The sequence below is a fragment of the Uloborus diversus genome, chromosome 3 (assembly GCF_026930045.1).
Source record: "Uloborus diversus isolate 005 chromosome 3, Udiv.v.3.1, whole genome shotgun sequence".
Taxonomy (NCBI): Eukaryota; Metazoa; Arthropoda; class Arachnida; order Araneae; family Uloboridae; genus Uloborus; species Uloborus diversus.
In genome coordinates, this window is record NC_072733.1 from 168,431,733 (window position 1) to 168,455,568 (window position 23,836).

At 31.9% G+C, this 23,836-nt stretch overlaps 1 protein-coding gene across 1 annotated transcript in view; it reads left to right on the forward strand.

Moving 5' to 3' along the window:
- Window positions 1-601: 601 nt before the first annotated feature.
- LOC129219228 (probable ATP-dependent RNA helicase DDX28) overlaps window positions 602-23,836 on the forward strand; it is a 28,937-nt gene continuing 5,702 nt past the window's right edge. The window contains exons 1-4 of the mRNA XM_054853551.1: window positions 602-730; window positions 8,920-9,256; window positions 11,730-11,867; window positions 20,599-20,868. Of these exons, the coding sequence (XP_054709526.1) occupies window positions 8,930-9,256; window positions 11,730-11,867; window positions 20,599-20,868 (735 nt within the window). The 5' untranslated portion in view covers window positions 602-730; window positions 8,920-8,929. The remainder of the gene's footprint in view (window positions 731-8,919; window positions 9,257-11,729; window positions 11,868-20,598; window positions 20,869-23,836) is intronic.

A 23,836-nucleotide genomic window follows, 5' to 3' on the forward strand; every position in this document is an offset into this window, starting at 1 on the left:
AATTTTTTCGCTCAATTTTAAATTACTGTTTTCATGAATAGTAGCTATTACATACATTAAGTCTATTTCATGTGAATGCGCAATATACTTACTTATTCAGAATAACGCAAATGAAAAAAAAAAAAAAAAAAACCTTTAATAATGCTCTACCTTATTCTTGTCTATTTGAATAATTTTACTATTACTAACAATTGCAGACGATTTGAATTTTATCATGTTAAAATATTACTAAATTTGAAAATTTATTTATTCACCCATTTATACCAAGAGTAGCCATCTAATGTAAATAATCATGCATGTAAATGAAAAAGTATTTTTTCATTTTTTTTCCACCGTAAGCAAAATTATTAGCCTTTTTAATTATTCGAATATTTATATTTTTGCTAATTATAAAGAATAAATGAATACTAAAAAAAAGAAAGAAGGAGGACCTCCATTAATAGGGCTTTGCAACCTTATTTTTATAATAATTATTGATCGATATTCATACATTTATCCACTAGATGGCAGCATGAACGATAAGAAAATCATACAGAAAAGCGAAAATATTGCACTATTTCACCCTAACGCTTTCAAAATCTTTCGGTCTCTAACCGAACGTAACAAACTACTAGCCATGTGCAGTGCAGTTTTATGCGGTAGTTTTTCATTCTGCTGAAGTAACAAATGAAAGATTAAAAACAAGTTTTCGAAGTCCGAAAAGCGCTATCAAAATCTGTACTGGAATTTTGTAAGCTTTGTTATTTTTGCCGCATCTTTGAACCTTAATACTTTGCAATATATCTGAGCTTGAACGAATTATTAAAAACTGATTGAACAAATAAAATTCAATGTTATTACTCATTTATGAGACGTAGATTCAAAATCTGGCATGTAATCTTTCACATTTGCTTTGTGTTTCTACCAAATTAAGGAACAAAATTTATGTGTACATTCATTAAAGGGCTTCACTTTATAGTTCCTCCAGCTGTCAAATAAAGCAAATATTACTTTGTGTGAACAGTTTGGCACGTATGTCGATTGAGCTAGTTGTTATTCAAAAGCAAAAGAATGTTTTACCTGCATGTTGTTCAACCAAGAGCCTTAATCCATCTTTTGTTTTCTTTAGAGCCTGAATTTATTTTTTCAACTATTTTAAAGATGAATACTATTTTCTCTAACAAAAATAAATAAATCATTCAACTAAATCATGTTATGAAGAATTCTCAAGGATTTTTCCAAAGACCTGACCTGAGAAGTTATATAAATTTTTAAATGTAATTAAATGGTTTATTTTTGCATTTATGCTACGTTCTCCCCCCCCCCCCCCGGGGAAAAAATTGGCTACAACCTTTCATCTCTGGTTGCTTAATATACCATTAAATGTTCTTTTTCATAAGAATGAGCAGGGGAGAGGGGATGAGTGTAGTTGATTTCTCAGGAGATTAGTTCCCCTCTCAAATCTTGAAATTATATTAATAGTGCTACACAATTTCAATGTTACAATAATTACAGAGCAGCCATGGTAAGTTCATACCTCCAAGTGACAGATAACCCCTTTTCCTCATGCTTTTGATCAAATGTGGGTTTGTCCGAGTTTAGCAGTGAGATTGTTTTTTGGATTTCGGATCAAAAGAGTCGCTAGCTTTCTTGAAGCCAAGCATTGAAGAAGCACATTGAAGCAAGTACATTCTTTTTATGATATGGTAGAAGATTCAAAATAATGCTACAAGTGTGAGAAGTACCAATGTGTCTTTTTTTCTGGAGTTTTTAAATATTTTTGAAAAATATACTTGGGGATACTTGATTCTTTTGAGTCAAGGTGACTTGATCCACGATCTAGTGTCCTTTAAGAGGATTATACACATAAGTATTGTGCAATTTATTCTGCTTATTGTTTAACAGTAATGCCATCACATTTCGAAAGAAAAACTACAGCTAAAGTAAAACTACTGCTAGGAGCAAAAGCTTAAAAAAGCCGACTTGGGGGGGGGGGGGGTGAAGATAAAAAAGAAACCCACACTAGCTTTTCAATCTACTATTAAGCTTTTGATGTTTTACTTCACCAAAATCATTGTCAAACATGAATATTTTTTTCTTTTCAAGCTACTCATCTCAGCCGATTGTTGCTGTCAATTTTGAATTTTTTTTTGTTTTTGACGTTAAAATACTAATTTTGCTCTCATTTGTAGTACAGTCGGACCTCCATAATATCGAAGTAGCAAGTTGTCAGAAAAAAATTCGATATATAGAAACAATCTTATTTTATCATAAAAATTTCCTAAAACATTAAAATTAAAGCTAATTTTCGTGCATGAAACCCAATTTCTACTTTATACGAGCATCAGATTAAACGAAAGTTAATAACTGAAACTTAACAGAAATTACATTTTTGTGCATTCATACATCTTCATTCTTTGGCAGTTCAACTTGATTCGCAACATGAAGGGATTTTCGTTTTGACGATGTAATTGAGAGAAGTAAAAAATCAATCTACTTAACTTGAATGATTTTTACTGAAGCTAAAAAAAAACTAGGAATGATAATCAGCAGACAAAAAGGATAACTTGAAACTGATTTTACCGTGTTACTGGTTACAACTAAGATTTGAAATAAACTTGAGGAAATTTAAGAACTCTAGAACGGAACAACGACCTATCTACACATCCCTCAAACCCAGATTTCTTATGAGTTTCTTAGCAACCTTTAGTAAACATAATTTTCTCCCCTATCTTCATTTTTCATGAGACAACAGTCTAAAGTGGAAAAAAAAATCTACGAATGTCTCGAAAAGAATAACGATATATAGAGATTTTTTCGATATATAGAAACAATTTTTTATGTAATGAACATTGAAATTTGCTGGGATTTCGATATGTGGAAGTTCGATATATGGAGGCTCGACTGTATTTATGAAAATTTTTGATCTTTTTTTCATGAATAAATAATTAACAGTTCATAAAAATGTATGTTTGACTTATGTCATATATATATATATATATATATATATATATATATATATATATATATATATATATATATATACATATATATATATATATATATATATAATAATTATAATAAAAGTGAAAAGTATTGAAAAGACCTCACCAAAAGCCCATAGACGTGCAACACAGCAAAACTAAAAAGCCAAGTACCAAATATTAAACAAATTGTAAAAAAAATAATGATGAGAAAAAGGAAAATTGCAAACAGCTATTTATAGAAATTTTCAGAACTAAAGTATTTATACTTTTTATAAACTATGAAATCCTCTTTGGGTGTTACCTGGTGAGACCCCTATCTCCCGCTACTGATTACAAGGAACCTTTTTTTTATTGCAAGAATATGTGCACTTTTGAATGGAATGCCTTTACATCTGTTTACATTGAAAAAACAGGCTCATTGTAATCCCAAATTTTGTTTCATATTTGTCACTAACTTGCGCTTTTAGCACTGCTTTATAATACACTAGCAGTACTCACACAGCGATGCCCGTGCTAATAATTTAAAGCAGTGGCAGGTAACCGTCGATCGCGTTCGACCAGTCGATCTGGAACCTGTTTTCAGTCGATCCCGGCGACATTCTTGACCTTGTTTATTTCCTTGTTTAATACGATTAATACAAATTATTTTCTGGGGAAAAACAGGCTTAACTTCCAAATCAAAAAGGTTTTGGAGATTTTTTAGAACTTTTTAAAATTGCTGAAAGGGGCACAGTTTTCAAAGAAAAAAATTTTTTTTTTGCCTTTTGTTCTTGAAAAATAATGCCCGTAAAAGTTTGTATGGATTGACAGATAAAACTTGGTATGAATGTTTTTTAATTTTTTTAGCAAGAAAAACATTGTTTTGAGCAAAATCTTTTTAGTGGTGCAGCGAGGAGAGATCAGCCTCCCCTGCAACTAACCACCCAGTGAAGTCCATCTTGGCATTTGCGAAACTTGGAAAGTAGATTGGCAGTTAATTTAGGTTGCTGATCGCTGATTTAAAGGAAGCCCGTTGAATAAAAAAAATCCATTCCCCCCCATGTGAAATGATAATTTTTCAAAAGAACCTTTCAAAGTCTCTTTGGAATTTAAAACTATTCGCCAAAACATTTGAAAAGATTTGCAGTAGCTTTAAAACTCAAAATAACCGTCGAACTGTAAGTTCATCGCTTAATGCGCCAAGCAACCATGCTACCGTAACCCTGCCCTTTTACGAATGAACAGTTTTTTATCTGCAATTCGAAATGCTTCAACAAATAACCAAAAAGGACATCAAATAGTATCATTCAAATGTAAAACAATTCCGCTTATTTATTGTTTGTAGCAAACACGCCAAGCGACCACACTACTGTAACCCAGCTCTTAGCAAGCGAAGCAAATTCCGATTGATTAGCTATCCTATCTGTCTAACAAAAAACAAAAAGAGAAAAAAAATGTTCACAAATCGTCGTTAGAAAAAAAAAGAAGAAAAAGTAGTATATTTCATTCGGTTAAAAACAAATCAAAAGTTCCTTTGGAATTCAAAGCAATTTGCCAAAACATTAAATTACAAATCTTCAGTTGCTTTTTTTAACTGAAAACAATCCTCCAACTATTGTTTTTGCCAACTCGCTTTTTTACTTTAAATAACGCTTGGTTTAATTATTTGGAAAATTACTTTTCATTTCATTAGTTTTGTTTCAAATCTTGTTTTCTGTTCAAAAAAAAAAAAAAAAAATACAGTGACAAAATAATCTATGGTTTCATCAAATAAATAGTTTCTACGTTGGTTTAATTAGAGCCGCTATATATACGACCCTGTATATGTAGGGGCCTTCGGTTTAATCGAACATGTTAACACTAAGCTAAACAATAATATACGCCAGGTTTAGTAATGTGCCGTAAAGTACCTGTAACGAAAAAGTGTCTTCAATATAATAAAGGTAACAGTTTTTAAAGAGAGTCGACGGCTCTTTAAAATCCTTGTCTGGAATAGTTTCGAAAATATTCATCAGAATGGGTCTAAGAGCATAAAAAACCCCCTTTCAACTAAGAGAAACATTCCTCAATATCGCCATTAAAACAAAACATATACTTCACCCTCAAAAATAATGTTGGCAAAAGCAGTAAGAGTCGGATTTTTTTAAAGACTACGCAGTGATCAAATCGTACATGGAAGCATCGGCTTGCAAAAACCTAATCAAAAGGGAATATAGGTATTGTAAATGCCCTACTACAGACAAAGTGCCAATGCATTAAAAGCCAATTGCAAGAAATTAGTTTTACTTCTTGATACTCAAGCCAGAAATGGCAACAAATAATATTGTTCAGCTTTTCTTCAAGCTAAAATTAATCTCTCACAAAAAATGGAGGAAGAAATTTTTTTTGAAATAAATTAATTTTTACTTCAAACGCTTGTAACTTCTTTTGTAATCATTTTTCGATGTCTGCAGCTTCAGTCCTTGCGGACATTTTTTAAATGATTATTTTTCATGGGCTTTCCAACGGTACAAAAACCGAAAATATCGGACCATTCCTTGGCATGGACGTATGTTCAAGTGGATGTAAAATTGAGTTTTTAATTAATATCTTCATTAATTAGCATCTTACAAGAATGAGGATAGAATATTTGTAACCCTCGTAAAATTTCGAATTTTTATATACCTGGTTCGACTTTGAACTCAAGCCCGTTCTTGAGAATTTTGCATATGAGTGCGGAACGTTCCCCAACCCGTTTCACCCCCTTAAAATTGAAATTTCCAAAAATCCTTTCTTAGCACGCACTTACGTTACACAATCAACCTATTTTCCAAATTTCAGCTTTCTAGCCTCAGTAGTTTTGGCTGTGTGTTGATTGTCAGTCGGGACAAGCTATTTTATATATTCAGATATAGTGAATTTCTTTGTGGTGCAAAAATCTGTTAATTGGTATCTTTCATGATATATAATTTTGGAACTAATGTCATATACCTCACCCTTGGCGACTTTTTCCTATTGGCGCCAAGAAAGCATCGCCAAGAAAATGATGTATGACGACATAGGTCATACATCGTTCTTAGCGATGCTTTTTTAGCGCCAACAGGAAAAATTCAGATAAAAAACATGATCAAAGCACTTCAGAAGACAATATATATAAAAACAACATAAAATCACAGCAAAAAACATTGCGAATATTTGCTTCAAAAATTCCAGAAACTAGAAAGTTTTTGTATACAAAGAAAAATTACTAGTAGGTATTTAAAATGCTTAAATTAACAAATTACTATCACAGCTCACCAAAGAAATATGTACCAATAGAAATAAAAGCTATTTTCCAACATGCATTTCATGGGGCAAAAAGAATTCTCATACTCTACTAAAAAAGAGCTAAGCAATTCAATATGCGATGTTTAAAGTAGAAAACATCCCCAAAATATAACCATTTCAGCCAAAAAAAAAAAAAAAAAACGCTTAGTTATTCAAATTTTGATGTATGAAAAGTAGTGATGTAAAATACCCGGGTATTTATTTTTAGGGGTAAATACCCAGGGTATATACCCGGGTAAATACCCAAAATGGGTAAATACCCGGGTATTTATTTCAAAAATTTATATTCATCTAAAATACTTTTCTGCATGTATTCCATTATGTATATATACAACCAACCATATACAAAACAATAAATTTTTGCCCAAAAATTGTATTTTGATCACATATTTAAAGAATTATTATGTGAAACAGCTTAGCAATCTAATATGATATTCACATTAAATGTGTTGGATATGCTTAATCAATGTTGATAGCCAAATTTCAGATATAAAAAGCCATTCTACAAAAAGAAAAAAGCTTAACTGGTTACAAAAAAAAAGCAAACATCAATTTTTTAAGGTCCTAGTCTTTTATAACCCAGTAATATGTAACTGCATGACATCAAAATGTAACGAAATGTCGCTCAATTTATTATTACAATTTATTTACCTATATCTTATGCAGAAATTTCCTCCAAACTTAGTTCAATTGTTCAGGTGTATTCTGTATCACACACACATATATATATACACACACACATAATATACATAAACATTTAAAATTCATTTAAAATTTTTAATCTTTTATTTTAGGGTTTATGTTTAAAAAAGATAATAGTCACCTTTTAATACTACCTAAAAAATTTTTGCAAAATGCGCAATTACTAGGGGATTTACCCTGCCTTCGGATAAATACCCAAAAAATATTTACCTTCCCACCCTACAGGGGAGCAAATGCAAATGAGCAAGGCAACAGAAAAGAAAATTTTGCTTTTTTTTGTTTATTAATGTGAAAACTGTTTCTATATTTTCCATGATATCACTTAAATATCAATAAAATAAATAACACAATAACACCATAGTTTCTTAATAACTTCTCAGTTTATTCTTCCAAACATCCCTCATGCTTCCTTTTTTTTTTTTTTTTCATTTTGGATATGACTAACCTGGATTGTGATTTTGAAATCCTGAAGTTCATAATGAATTGCTTATACTTCTCCAATTATGACATTGAAAAGAAAGGCTCTTTGGTTCACGATATGTTTCTTTCATGATTCCATCAAGTCTTCCAATAAAAAATATTATAAACTGTGTAATACATATGTATATATCAGTTTTACCAATTATTTCATATTTAGATTTAAAAAAAAAATTATCATTCACTTTTTTGCATTTTTTTATTAAATACCCAGTTTTTGGGTATTTACCCAGGCCTTGGGTAAATACCCGGGTAAATACCCAAAAAATATTTACCTACCCGCTGGGTATTTACCCGATCCACATCACTTATGAAAAGTAAAAATGTCTTGACAGAACATCCCAAACATAAACAATACAAAAATACTATACATTAATTTGCTATCCAAAAAATGCTTTCAAACTACCTACTAAAAATATCTACTATATTTTACATAAAATAAAACCTTCATATTTTATAAAATCGTAGAGTAAACTTATTTTCAGAAATTCAGTACCTAAAGGAGGCACATTTACAGAATATGCTTGAATAGTTCTTGGCATTGATAAGAATCAACTTTTAGAATAAAATAACTGTACTTTTTTTGTAAAATAAATTTACATGCAGTAAATATAAAGTTAAAAACTACAAGAAACCCTCAAGATTTTGTAAAAACAAAGAATTTCGGAAATGAGAGTTTTTTTTTTTAACTCTAAAATAAAAACTTACTTTTTTATTGTACCTCACACTCAGTCTGAAACACAACATGAAACAATGCACCTTACCGAGACACACAACCAAGTTGGATTTTACTCTTAATTAACAGTCACGTTTAAAGAAACTGGCATTTTCTAATATTTATTCATCAAAACACAACTACTGAATCTAAACCAACACAAAATAAGCTTTCCTGTAAGGTATATTGCACGAAAAATAAGAATCTATCCTACGTGGATCGCTAACAACTAAACAAGTTTGAACAGATCTAAGATTGCCTTCGGGTTGCCAAACACAGGTTAGTTTAACCAGGGATGCCATGCTTAAAAAGTTATCACCTCATTGGTGAGAAATATATCTCAATTTTGTCTTAAAAAATCGCCAAATTGGGGGAGGGGGGTATATCACATCTGTACCATAATTTTTATACCTTGTATATATTTTGTAAAACTTAAACAAGCAAGTTTAGTTAAAAAAAAAAAAAACCTTACATCGCAATGTAAGGTTGGTGATGCATCACGATGTAGAAATTCCTACATCGCCCAGCCTAATATATATATATATATATATATTAATCTGTATTATTTACTGCCTGCATAGAATGTTTACTAGAAACAGAGTATACTTGCCTATTATAATTAGAAAAAGAAATGTATGAATATAAATTTAAACTTAAAGTTTAGCTAAAATACATTAAAGTGTTCAAAAATGAGAGAGAGAGAGAGAGAGAGATAGAAGTTATCTGTATGAAATGAAATCAATTCTGTAAATTTCATTGTATTTTCATTTCTAGGTGCATAAATATGTCTTGTCCAAAATATTTGAAGACATTAAAAAGACTCTATTCGTCTCAATCTACACAATGCATACCTGTGATTAAATTACCTGTTTATGTCAAACAACAAGCTAAGAAGAACAAAATCAAAGACCTGAATAAAGAACGTTTACTGAAAAGAAGGATAATCTATAGGGGAAATACAAGTATTCCAGTTATTTCTAGTACAGAAAAAGAAAATAATTACTACTTAGGACAAGTATACAATGAAAAATATCCCATTCCTTTGCAGTCAAAGTGGTGGTACCGAACTAACTGTTCAGGACAGAAGTTCACAATTAATCCATGGGATTCAGTAAGTATTTTTGTTTAATTTAAAAACCGCTTTAAAATAAATGAAGTTAGCAAAATCCTTTTTATTAAGCAATCCTGGATCACTTTATTGTTTTCCTTGCAAGTGGGAGTGTTGTGTTTATGTTTTTTCAAAACCATCCTCGAAACAAAATGTGTGCATGACTATTGGGATGTCAGTCATGCTATATCAAGAACAAGAAGGAATTAAGGGGTAGGGAGTCAGTTAAAAAAAAAAAAAATGAAACTCTCCAAGGACTCCATTAAGCTTGATCAGCTTTAAACAATGAAGCTATATTAATTAAAATTAGATTTATCATTCATTTGCAAACATGGTATTGAAAACATAATCACACATTTAACATTTTGATACTAATTAGTAAAGCTCAAAACTGCCAGTCGCCAAACGCGACCAATTTTCATGTTTTGGCAACCATTATTTCCATTGACGTTGTCAATGTGTCTAACATTCACTAATTCCAAACCCCTTGCCCGACCTGTAGTTTTGATGCATGACCTTTTCCCAAATTCTCTTGTCTACTAAAAAATTCGGTTATCAAGTTTTTGTGGATGAAGGAGGGGAAGGATTTTATACTCGTGTTTATTAAAAATTTGATACCCAATATTTTACGCATTTCGAAATCGGATTGCATCTGCCTCTGTAAACTTCTACCGTTTTTTTTGCTGTATGATTCTACCTCACGATTAATCACTACTTCTGTGCTTACCATTATTTTTATTTTTTCTCTTATCTCATATTCCACAACAGAGAGCTTGCAAGAACTCCATTTTGCCACACCTTCTCGGGAATTTCAAACCAGTTGCATCTGAGTTGAATCAAGTTAGACTATTCAATTTTTCTTAAAAGTGATCTAAAGACATTTTGGATGGCAATGACATTCAAAATTAGGGAATTCAAATGGTAAAATACTACCAAAATCTGGAAATGTTACGAGTTATTTGAATTCAGGATTTCTTTCCTTATTTTAAAATATATTTAAAATTTTGGATCATTCTTGATTTTTTGCATTTTTAATTAAATTTGAGCAAATTTTTAAACAGATGAGATAGTTGTGTGCGCAGAAAAGTTTTGTTTAAACCCATTTTTAAAAGTTTGCAAGTATGGAGTAGTAGGAAGGAGATAAGGTATAAACGATAACCAAGCAGGCCCGGATCGATAAATTATAGGACCACTCCCCCCCACAACAAAATCTGCAGGGCCACTCCCCAGAGGAAGGCAGTGTATATTTGTAGCATTAATAAGTCTTAGTGCTGTTTTTTCTTTAATTTTTTGTGCTGTTGGGCCCCGTCAGGATGTGCCCCCCCCCCTTTTGCAGATCCGGGCCTGTCCCAAGGTATTTTTTCGCCCCACATTGCTGGAGTTTTTCAATATTGACGTTTTATGCACGTCTTGTTCTCCTTTTTTTACTTCCTTTTACATAGTAAAGGAAGTATTGTATTCGCCAAAAAATTTTCACTCAAAAATTGGCCTTGATTTCTATTTTGCTCGTTCCTGAATAAATATTGAGTTTTTTTTTCAACCCGACCACACGTGGATTGATGCATAAGAACGTATAGACACCCAAAATATCCATTTTGACAATCCCAGAGTTAATTATGAGTTTTCTTGTGACGTCCATATATACAGATGCATGTGCTTATGTATCTCGCAAACTAAAAAATGGTATGTCTTAGAAAGTTGAAATTTAGTACGTAGAGACCTAGTGGGGTCTAGTTGTGCACTTCTCCTTTTGGTTGCATTTGGATGTTCGAAAGGGGTCTTTTACACCTTTTTGAGAAAAAATCATTGTTAATTTCAATGCGAACTCAAGTGGCGTTATAATTCGGCAAACACTTGGTGATATATTGCAAAGCTTTTGGTCACCAAGTTTTGTCGCCAACATGGCGACAAATTTGGCTTTTTTTTTCTTTTTTTAAATCTGGCTTCAATTTAGATATATTTAGAGTGTTAACCATTGAATCACATTAAAATTGAATATTGGGAAAAGTTATCTGTTTTTAACGTTTTCTTTGCTTTGGTTTGCAACAAACTTGGGATAAAAAAATTTAAAGTGTTTCTTTGCTTACTCCAAGGCACTATTATTATTGAATTGGAGTTGAAGGAAGTCATATGATGCACACATCAGCTTGTTTTTTATAGTTTGGCTACTGTTTTTTTTTAAAATTTGGCTGCCATTATGTGGGGTTTAGTTTTAGTAGCCATTGGCTACCAATTAAGAATTGGAGCTTTGAATCATACTAATTAGTGACCAGACCAAAGTGGTTCACCCCTTCAAATAATGGACCTGCAGGGAATAGCGTAATTTTAAAAATTTAATTCTCTATTATCTATAGCTTTATCAGATACAATTCAAATAATCTTTTTTAAATGTTAGATATTAGTCCATATGAATAGCAAAGGCAGAATTTATTAGATAAAATTTCTGAAGTCCTTATAATGCTTTGATCCTTTACAGAATCCTTCTCTGCCTATGGTACCAAAGGTTGATGATGTAGAGGCGCTGTTTCCCACTCATTTTTCACAATTGCTTAGTAATAGAAATATATTGAAACAGCTGCAAGAAGGTGGTATGGAATATCCTACTGGTATTCAAGTGAGTAATCATTATAAATAAGTGCTTATGTTGATTTAACTGAAAAAACAACATAAAGTTAGCACAAATTCCCAAGAAAATGCAACATATAGCTATTTCAAGGCTACAATGGAGTGTCTTCATCAGTGCAAAAAAGTCGCCACACAACCCGAAAGTGGTTGAAGAACTGAAGCGACTCCATTCTAGCCTAGAAATAACTTTATGCTGTACTATCTTGAGAATTTTTGCTTTATTTGCGTTGGTTTTCATTTTAATCTTAGTGTTGCACAAAGCTAATTTGATCATTTTTCATTTAAATGTGTATGTTTATGATTTTACCAATTTTGGTTCTTTGTTCTATCTTGATAACGCATTGTGTAGGTATTTCTGTGTGTATATGACTGTCTTTCCTACATTTTGACAGTTAAATAAGAAGCATATGCCCGGAAGTATCAAATAAACAACTCCACCGTAACATGTGTGACATTTTTACACTCTATTTTTTCTTCATTAACTCAGCATCAAAAAGCCAAGCATTGATTACTATTATCTTATTTTACATACTTTTATAAAACAATGATATGCACAACACTTAACGTTTGTGACAACCGAGATCCTAAACTCACACACATTACAAATTTTATAAAATTAATAATTAATTATACAAAATAGAAAATAATCATATTGTGCATGTCATTGTTTTATAAAAGTATGTAAAGTAAGACAATACTAACCAATGCTCCATTTTTTGATGCTGAGCTAATGAAAAAGAATTTTAAAAAGAAAAAAGAGTAAAAATGTCGCATATATCATAGTGGAATTGCCCAAATAAGTAATTTAGGATACATAAGGATCATCGGAATAATGTAAAATCATTGAAAAAATACATGTTTGACTTGACGAAAAATTAAGGAAGATTAATAATTTGATTAAAAGTCATGGAAAGTCAAGAAAAATTAGAGGACATTTTCCCTCATCAGAGAAAATGTGTAAGTGGCTGAAAGAGCATCAGCAGTCTGGGGCATTTAATAATATGTATAAATGCAGTTATAATTAGAAAATCCCAAAAAAGCAAATCTGAATTTAAAAATCTGATTGCATCCACTATTGTAGAAGTTATCTGCTTTTGTTTACATTGTGGTTCTATTGCTTGGACATCATTAATTTTGAGTTTACCATTATTTTCAATGCATTTTGTATTCTCTTATAGCAGACTTGTATGTTCTTCGTTTTACCCTACCAATTTGAAAAGTGTAATCTAGTTACGTTGTAGTTGATTTAAGCTGTTTGTAAAAATTAATATTAATTTTTAAATTTTTTGATGGTTTAAAAAATAAAATTTTTTGAAGATGGTTAGTCTGAAGATTTATTTATTGTAATGCCAGGCTTAAAAATCTTAAGGAAAGTTCCAAGCATAACAGGAGACATCAGACACAGATTTTGCTTCCAAAAAAAAAAAAAAAAAAATGCATAACACTTTCTAAGACAAAAAAAATACAGATAAATCTGTCATTTTAAAGAATAATGCTTAATAAATTGACCTAAAATTGAAATTACATTCTCATTTAACCTCCATAATTTAATTAAATGCGTGTAACAGAGGTGACAAAAAACATCAACACTATTTGACAAGAACTATAATTTATGCAAGAATCCGTGAATTTGAGCTCTTTAAAAAAACTTTGCTTTTTTTTCTTCTAAATCAGAATACAGTGAAATCCCGTTGCAACGAACTTTAAGGAAGGGACTGCAAATTTTGTTCGTTGTAATGGGAATTTCATTGTAATGGAATTTAAATAATGCAATTTCACTATATAGGTACTTTTCTCCGCACGCACCCCACCTCTTAGCCGTGGGCCTTAGGTTCCATCTCACAGGGGGTCCGCGTAGCGGGCCCCCCGCGGGACTGAGTGCGGCGGTCGATAGTCGTCTGTGCTACGGACGGGCTTGGTGCTTATTGCGCCGGGGAAGGTCACCATACTGAGCTTCCGCTCAGCTGGGTGTTTACCCCTTAATGTGTGGGTCTTGCTCACCGTGAACTATATAGGTACTGAAAATGTATATTGTTGAAACGGAAATTTTGTTGTATCGGTATTCCTTGTAACAGAATTTCACTGTATTTCAAAGTAATAATATCACCCATAAAATGTTTAAGTCAAAACCTCATTTTACACAAATGAGGCAGTGAGATGCAAAGGGATGTAAGTGGACATTTTCAAGTTTTGAGTAAGACGCGTTTAAAGATAACTTCCTAAGTAGGCTTTCATTGAATTTTTTTTCTAAATCATGCTGTATAACAGCACCTACCAGGGCTACTAGTACTATCTTTTGCCCCAGGACAGAGGAGAGGTTCACCTACCATTTGTATTGGTTATCCCTAAATTTTGCATCCCTTTGCTTCTCACTGCCTCAAATATGAAAAATAAAGTGCAACAGAGGGAACATGAGATGTGTAACACAGGGGACAACTTACTAAGTTGTCAAAATATCAAAGTAAAAAATGACTTCTGTTGTTTAAAGTTGGAGTAGGTGACAGGGCTGTTATGATATATAATATCTGAACACATCTGTATCATTATCAGGGGTCTCTACCAGTGGGAGGGAGGGGAGGAGGAGACATTGCTGCATGTTGCACTGTCGAAACTTTGAGGGAGGATATTTTTAAAGGGTTTTTTTCTCATTATAGGGGAAGGGTGTTTTGTAGCATTTGAGTTGATATGGTATCAACTGGGGGAAGGAAGGGGGGGGGGGGCAAGAAATTTTTGGCAAAGTTCATGTTCAAATTTGGCATGTTTAATATATGATAGAACTGGAGGAAATTCAGTCCAAATATTAGGGATCTTTTAGAAAAAATCATAAAAAATATTTTAATCTTCAAAATAGATCGAAATTTTGAAGATCGAAAAATGTTAGGAAGACCAGAAAATTCTAGAAAACGAGCTGATGTGTGCATCACATGATTTTCTTTTACTCAAATTTAATGTCATTTTCTCATTATTGGCAGTTTTAATATGATTCAATAGTTTACTCTCTAAATATCACCAACAGTGGCCGAATTGAAACCAAATTATAAAAAAATATATAAAAAAATCGCCAAGTTGGTGACAAAACTTAGCGACCAAAAGACTGACGATATATTGCCAAGTGTCCGCCAAATTATAACACCACTTAAGTTTACATTGAAATTAACAACGAGATCCGCCCCATAAAGGGGCAAAAGACCCCCTTTGGAGCATGAGAAAACTCGTTGTAATTAACTCGGGGATCGTCAAAATGAATATTTCGGGTGTCTGTACGTTCCTAGGCACATATCCACGTGTGGTCGGGTTGAAAAAAAACTCAACATTCATTTGGGGGTGAGCAAAATGGAAATTAATGCCGATTTTTGGGTGAAATTTTTTTTGCGAATACTATACTTCCTTTTTTGTAAAAGAAAGTAAAATACATGTTTAATTCATTTAAAGTTGCTTTACATAGCAAAAGCAGTTCATTTCTGCATTCATTCTACAGTTGGATGATATAAAAAGCAACAGGGAATCAAAAACTAAGAAGTGCAGTTATTTAAAAAGTATTTGGTATTTTTTTAAACTACTGATTTCATGGTTCAAATTGAAGAGAAATTTAGCGAAATAAGGATCGTGATTAAAACTGATTGATGCATTGGTAAGAGGACTCAAATATCATGTACTTGCATAGTAAAATACCAAAGCTCGTAAGTGATGAGATTAGTCCCCCAACAATTTTTCTTAAAAATACATAAAATAGTATGCTGAATTTTTAAAAATCAAAAAGTTTAGTATGAGCAAAATTTAAGGTTTTTGTGATCAGATTAAGGCAGACAGGCCTGCTCAAGTGAACTCTTAAGTAGCATCAAACTTCTAATAGTGAAAAGGGATGATAAGTTGTTAGAATTAGAACGTCAGTCAGTTTTATCTGCTCAAATCCCCTCAAGCAAAATAGATTCATTTGTTCCACTGTCCTCAGTATTATCTGAACTTTGCGGAAAGATAACTTTAAGGTAGAGAAGAAAAACTTTTAGGCCACTTATTTACAGAATAAAAAATAAGGAGCTTGTAAGGAGATAGTAGTAAAATTTCAGGAATCAAAGGGCCCTTATTTTCTTTTCTTAAAAAGTAGGAGTTTCTAAGGAGCATACAAAGCCTGATGTGATCAAACACTGAGGAAACTGGTTTAAACAAGCTGCTGCTACGCAATTATAAATTTTCAGAATCCCTTATTAACAGTGTCAGCTAGTGAGATTTTATTTAAAAAGATCATATGTCAAGATGTAACAGAGAGGACATTCCAGCTGTTACTCATCCATGTCCCTTTTGTTACGACTATATTTCTGTTAATTAATAAACAATTTTCAAAATTATTATAAAATATGATTTTATTATTAAATTTTACTGTGTATACCTATTAAGTTTGAAACTCTTTAATATTTTGTATAAAGTAAACTCATTTTAAAAAATTGTAACAGAGGGGACAAATTAATCTCTGGAAATGTTTTCAATTTTAAACAAATAAAATATTTGTTGAATGAAGAAAATCATTGCACACATATGCTCAGAAACAATGAACCTTCATGTATAAAATAAAACTGTATGCAAAATCACTATATTTTATGCATTTATTGCTGTTTTAGAAAATATCATTTTAAAAGTGAAAATCAAAATCTGAAATGTCTCTTATTCATATCAAATTTTAAACATAACTATGTACATGTCTGTCAAAAACAGTCATTCAATCCAGAAACTTCAATAAATTTCCTTCAAAATTATATCAAACACAAAAGCATTGCTTTAAGTTCAAAAAAGCATGTTGTGGTTTCAGTTTGCGTAGAATGACACTTAATCATTGGCCTTCTGGCTTCCCAATATTTTTAGATAATACAATAAAGACCATTAAGTGCTCAGCATGTATAAATATGGCATACAAGGAATTAACTATATTCCTTCTAGAAAAGGTTTTGCTCCATAGGTTACAGGGTATTCAGTTATCTGTTCCCAGATTAAGTGGGGACATAGACATGAACTTTGGTTTATTCAACAACTAGTAATCTTATTTAAAATTGAAATTAAAAAAAAAAATAAGTAAAAAAAAAAAAAAAACCACGATGCATATACATATGTGTCTTTAATGATTATAATTTTTTTTTTTAAGGAAAATCATGGGTGCAAGACCTTCCATCTCAGGACAGATTTCCGTCTTGACAAAATTTCCGAGACGGAGGTCGGGACGGAAAGAAATTCAATGACTTTTTTTTAATTTTTAATGAAAAAAGAAAAATTGAGTGTTTGAAAAATATGCTTTAATATTACTGGACCGTTCCATAACCATGAATTTACATCGACATTCTCTCGGTTTTCCGCCATGTGCTTGTTTTGTTTGCAACGTGCTTTTGGAGGAGTGGCTTTTCGGCTCGCGCCATTTGACTTTTTTTAGGTATAGCTTTGTTATTTCCAACTCACTGCATTGCAAACCGAGGAGTTGCTCGCTATTCTCCCTGATTTTTCGAAGCAATCGGCTCTAATTGAAAATTTAGCTTTTTCTCATGTTATTTTCGATCATCCTTTAGTTTTTTTTTCATTTGTGTTTTTTTTTTTTGCAAACTTTACACACATAAATGAAAATTATGTACGCTCTTAAAATGTCTTAAAAGTTGAATCTGCATCACCGATTGAAAGTGATTGCTGACAAGATGAAATATTTTCGCCGCAGCAAAGGGTGTCCACATACCAGGTAAAACAGAAACTATCAAGGATTTTGAAGATTTTAATGAAAATGGGAATTTTGGAAATAATCGGGGGGGGGGGGGGATTTCAAGCTGGTTGGAAACACTGATGGGCAAACCGTTCCTGCATTTTTGACAGACTTGAGGAATCACTAAATTCTAATGTCATTGAATCGAACACTCGCTAGAATGGAAATACGGGTGGGGGAAGGGGGGGGAGAGAGAAAGGAAAGGAGAAAAATAACGGCAGCACGAGTTTGCGAAAAAACGCTGCTCTTGCAAAGAGGGTAATCTGTCCGCAAATTAACCCACGATACTGAGGTCTTAAAACGTTGATATCTTGGACAATCTAGGGGGGGGGGGGGTACTCACGGGTTACAGTATAAAATATCGAAAAACTGAATTGAAAATATTTTTGAAGCTAGGAGTGGTTCGATATTTCTCCACTGCAAACTCTTAAAAGTCAAAAAGTTTTAGGCTGTCTCTGATGATGTAAAAGTGGGTTTTAAAAAAGAATCGAAGATTGGAGTTTTAAAAACACTAATTTAGGCAATCTTTGGTGAATTTATGAGAGATGGTTTTGATGTTTTAACATAAAAATGTTTTGTAGCTGATGTATTAAAAACTATTTGAGGCTATACTTAAATGACTTAAGTTAAAGGGCATTTGCGACCCTCTCCCGAAAAGTTTGTAATTGAAGTCTTAAATCTTTTAGGCTGTCTTTGGCAATGTCAAGAGGGAGGCCTCTCTTTAGGCGAAATTCCGAAACTGGAGTCTTAAAAGCGCAACTTTGGACCATCTTGGGGTTCGGGGTTCTCCTTTCCCAAAAAATATTCAAAGCTGAAGTATTCAGAACTCGGCTTTAGGTAATCTTTGGAAGACTTAAGAAGAGGGAATTCGAAGGCTTTCTCTCAATATGTTTTAGAATTTAAATTCTAAAATCTTCGGTGATGAAAAGGGGAAACCGCAAATTTAAGTAAAATTTAGTGAACTTAGAGGAAAGAGTTCGGGGGGGGGGGGGGGGGGTCTCTCTCCCCGAAGTATTGAAATGCTATTTTGGCTATTTTTGAGTGAGTTAAGAGTTAGGGAATTCAGGGGTCTTTCTCGAAACATTTTCGAAATTGAAGTCTTAAAACTTTGGGTTGTCTTTGGCGATGTGTGGAAGGGAGTTGCTCTCTCAATAGAAAAATTAATCTTAAACAAAAACTTACACTGCGTTTAGTAAACACAATGAGAGGGGGGGGGGGGTTATTCCGCACCCCCAGCCCGAAATATTTTAGTTTCTGAAATTTTAAGAGCTTTGGTTTGGGCTATCTTTGGATGACTTAAGGGGGAAGGGTGTAGGAAGATTTTTTCAAAAAGTTTCCAAAATTAAAGTATTAAATTTTTAGGCGGTCATAAATCATGTTTATAGGTAAGAGGGGTGCTATTCCTACAAAACAATTTAGAAACTGAAGCCTTAAAAATTGAAATTTAGGACATTTGGTGAACTCAGAGGAAGGGGATCGGGAGTTCTCTTCCGAAAATTCTTTGATGCTGAAATATTTAAAGCGCCACTTTAGGCTATATTTGAGTGCCTTAAGAGGGATGTGATTCAGGAATCCTGCCTGGAGTTAGGATTCAGTTCCCCTATTTCTTTTTTTAATTAATGAATGTTGGAAAGGGTACCTTGTTTAAAAAATACATCTACTTCACTGAAGCGATTTTTTATTGCTAATTTCACCACCTGCTATCCTATAAAAGAATTCTTTTTCAAATGAAGACTGTGGGGGAATGGTGACAGTTCATTATCATTAGTCGGTCTTACCCTTCCCCCACCTTTCCTTCTTTTCTAGTTTGTTGGCGCTACCTTGGGTAGACTTTCGAATCAGAACTGATTTATGTTGCAAAAGTGAAAATCTTATGTCCTAAGCGATTTTATTGTTACAACAAAAATGTTTAGGATCGGCAAAAAACTAATGGTGGGGTGCTGCAAACACTTTTATCCCTTACATTATCCAACATCGTCTAAAATTGCGTTTTTGAAACTTCAATTTCGAAATATTGCCGAAGGAGGGTTGCTGAACTCCATCCCTTCAATAGTGCATTCAAAAAGAGTATAAACGTTATGAAATTTAAATTACAATTTCGTTTTTAAATCTTCGATTTCAGGAAAGCCCATAGCGTCTCCCCCCCCTCTTTCTTTAATATTTTTTGAAGGTTGCCCAATATTGTGATTTTGGGACTATCATTTTGAAATAATTGATGTAAGAGTCCCTGAACCCCTCCTTTCCCTGAACTTTACCAAAATGGCCTACCACAGCGTTTTTTGGACTTCAATTTGAAAAAATTTCTGGGGGAAAAAATCCCCTCTTTATTGCGGATTTTAGATTTTTTAGAATTATGATGTCAAAACACTTAAATATTACAATTTTAAGGCTTAAAATTTAAATCAAACAGATTCCAAAACTGGCATTGTTAAGATCTGCAACATTTATGCATACAAATTTTTCCTTAAGCCCGCATGCGGGCGGGGGGGGGGGGGGGCTGAAAATATTTTCCGTCTTGAACACATCACCAAACTTGCACCCATGAGGAAAATGGATGATTGATTTTAAATGACGATTGTTTTGACTTTATGTTAAAGAGATTCAAGTGTACCTTATGTGTATGTGCAAGGTTTAATTTTAAAATATATTGCAAATATTCTTGGTATTTTTCTGAAAACGTAACAATTGTGTTAAAATTTTCTACAACAATTCTCATTTGAAAGCTTATGTTTTTTGATGCAGCTTACTTCATACATGTGTCAATATTTTGTTTTGTTACTAGAAACTACTTTGTATGCACAGCTGTGCCACAGAGAGATGGTGGATAAAACTGGTAGTGAAAACCAAACACTTCATTTTTCAGCAGTTAGATAATTATAAAATGTAGTGTCTCCACTTCCAGGAGGTCATCTGCCATCTCATTGTAACATATCTATTTATACTTGAATTCTATGCTTTGAAATTTATTATATTTTATGGATTATAGGTTCTCACAATGCCCAAAATTTTGGACAATAAGCATGTACTTTTTGCTTCAGAGACTGGTTCAGGAAAAACCATTGCATACTTAGCCCCTGTGTTAGAACGTCTTGCTGCTATAAAAGGCGAAGGCAAGAGGAATGAATATCCCGATACTCCATTAGCTCTTATACTTGTCCCTGGCAAAGAGCTAGCTCTTCAAATTGGCCTTGTTGCCCAAAATTTAAGCAAGCACTCAAAGTTAGCTATAAAAGTTCTTGTGTCTGATGGTGTTGAGGTAAATATTAGTACAATTTTAGATCCTTATTTGATTTTGTATTTTTTTAATTTTTACTAGTAAAATATTTTGCATTAATAATTATATGCATGTTGCTTCTAAAAGCTTTTCACAGATACATAATTTATCTAGTATGTTCATTTAGTGACCTGAACAGATATAGAGTAAACAACTAGTTATGGGCATGCTATTTTTTTTTTTTTAATTTGGATACAAATGTTGCAGTTCTAAATCCTGAAAAAAAAAAAATAATAATAATAATTTGAATGGTGTTAGAACTTAGAAATTGCACTTTTGTAGCTGTGATATTTTCATTATTTTTTTTTACTTGTGCACAGTATAGCTTATTAAGGCTCTTGCGCAAAAAAAAAAAAAAAAAAAAAAAAAAAACAGTAGAACCAACCATTAACTTTCAATTATGAGTTATATATATTTTTGAGATAAATTAGAACACATTGCTTTTTTGACCAGTTACGATTCCATTCGCTTAGTTATGGTATCACTAAAAACTAGTAATGGTCATGCTAGCTAAGTTCAATTATTTTCAGGAAATGCACACACAAAAAAAAAAAAGTGTTCACCATTATTTAATCAAATTTAAAGTATCTTCACTAACTAATTTGAGCAACATTAAAAGTAAAAAATGAATAACTGACTAATCATTTTTGAAAGGCTCATCAGAGCACAATAAAATAAATGAAATAAATAGAGCTGTTGAATGTTACTGCTGCATTTTTATTATTGTTTGCCAAATTTGGCTTATTTTTGTCAAGCTTTAATAATAATTTTGAGTAAGAATGACCAAAAAATTAACTATGGTCATATGTGCTAATAACTAAAATATTTGCTTTTAATTGACTAGTTATGGGAATATTACCTTAAAAGGATCTTAAATATCTTAATGGTAAAAAAAATACCTATATGAATGAAAAAAAAAAAGCTAAGGAATGAGTATGCACTATGTACTGATAAAACTGCGATCTAATAAAAAAAACAACAGCAGCTGTAAGAAAGAAAACCCTTCAAAAACTCAAATGCAAAGAAAATTCACTATTAATGACTGAGAAGCAATAACACAATAAATCACACTCTAGATGAAGACTTACATTTGGAAAAATATGTGAAGATTGTTCTTGAAAGATGCTATTTTGAGAATCCACTGATGCTGTTCTTGGAATATAGATTACAAACTTGATATTGATAGTTCAAGACAAATTTTCCCATTACTGGTAGGGTGCCTGTAACTTGTCATATCCCTATATGCATACATCTTCAACAACATCCATTTTTAAATGCTTTCTTCAAAAAAAAAAAAAAAAACGAGGATAAAAATAACTTGATGAACTAAAAATATTTAAACGCATTACTATATTGTTTTTTTAATAAATATTTTTATTGTATGAAAATATGTTTTAAAAATTAAATTTTTGATTACTAATCTAGCATTTGAATTTCTTTAAAAGTTTAATAATAATTTTCAAAGAAAAATTGGTCTGGAAGTGATTGTTAAGCATGTTTCATATTCTAAAGAGCAACTCTCAAAAGATGGAAACATAAATGCCAACTACATTTTAAAGGGAAAAAAATCAAATTTTCCACCAATTTTTCTTTTATCATTTTGTATATACACCTAAAATACAGCATTAAAAAAAAAACAAGTAGTTTTAAAATTTTCTAATTGAATTATTTATCAGGCCGTTAGTTACAGATTTGATATTGTTGATCTGGAAGTTACAGAATATTCTGGAAGTTTCATAATTTTTGTTATTGTTAATCTGATTTTCAACTTTTTCAGTGCCAGTTTTATTTAATATGTTTTGAATTTTGCAAGTTTTTAATGAAGATCAGAGTTGTATTTGTTTGGCTCTATATACTGGGCTTAACATAATAGTTTTTTTTAATGATTTTAAAGAAGGTAAAAAAGCATAATTGAAATAACTATATAAACTTGTAGTTTAATTTATTGAAATAAATAAGACATCTAAATAAAGAAGAAGAGTGGAAGAAATAAATTATTATTGTTTTTTTTAAATAAAAAATCAATACCTTAGTGCTAAAATGTAAAAGTATATACAGTAATATTAAAAAAGCACAACATTAACAAAAAAAATTCAGACATGTCTTTCATGGTTGGTTACAAGGGACCTTTTTCTCATGGGTAAGAATTATGCTTATCGATGAAAAAACAGTAAACAAAAGCTTTTCTCAAGTGTCTTTTCGTCCTAGGCACTGAGAAATGACTTTCCACTTTTAGGTCATTTCTCACTTCAAAATTTTAGAAAATGGTACTAGTTTTATTTATAATAACTTTTTCCTATGTTTTATAATAAGTTATAATGTTTATTTTAAAAATGAATTTTGAAAAGAATTAGAATTTCAATTTGGATATTATCAAATTGTATTTTCAAGTAAAGGGAAGTGGGGGGGGGGGGAGTTCTGACTTATTATTGGGAAGAAAATATTTTTAAGTTCAAAATGAATGAAAAGGAAAGATTAAGATATTAAACAGCTGTTCGTTAAAAACTAATTATTTATTTCGAAATTATTTCATCCAAATTTTTGTTAGATAAACAGATAATCATATTCAAAAGTCTGAATTGCCGCTATTTTGTTTGAAACAAACGCCTGTAAGTGAACTTGCAGGTGTAGTACCATATATTATCAATACTGTGGTTTTGTTCACATAGCCAAGCAATTTCAGTATTTTTTGTCTGATTTGGGTCGCTTATTTGTTCATTATGTTTACGAAAATTATTGTCACATGTGACAAGGGAAGCGGGTAGGTTGAAGTGCGACACTCATGGCAGAGAAGGGGGAGGGGGGGGGGGGAGACAAAAATGTTGAAGCAAAATGTGACATATGTGGACATAAAACTTATGGCCCTCTTGTAAAATAATCCTTCTGTTTAAGTTTCCTACCTTTAATTTCATTTGAAACATTTTGAAATAAAGAAACATCTCTTCATGTT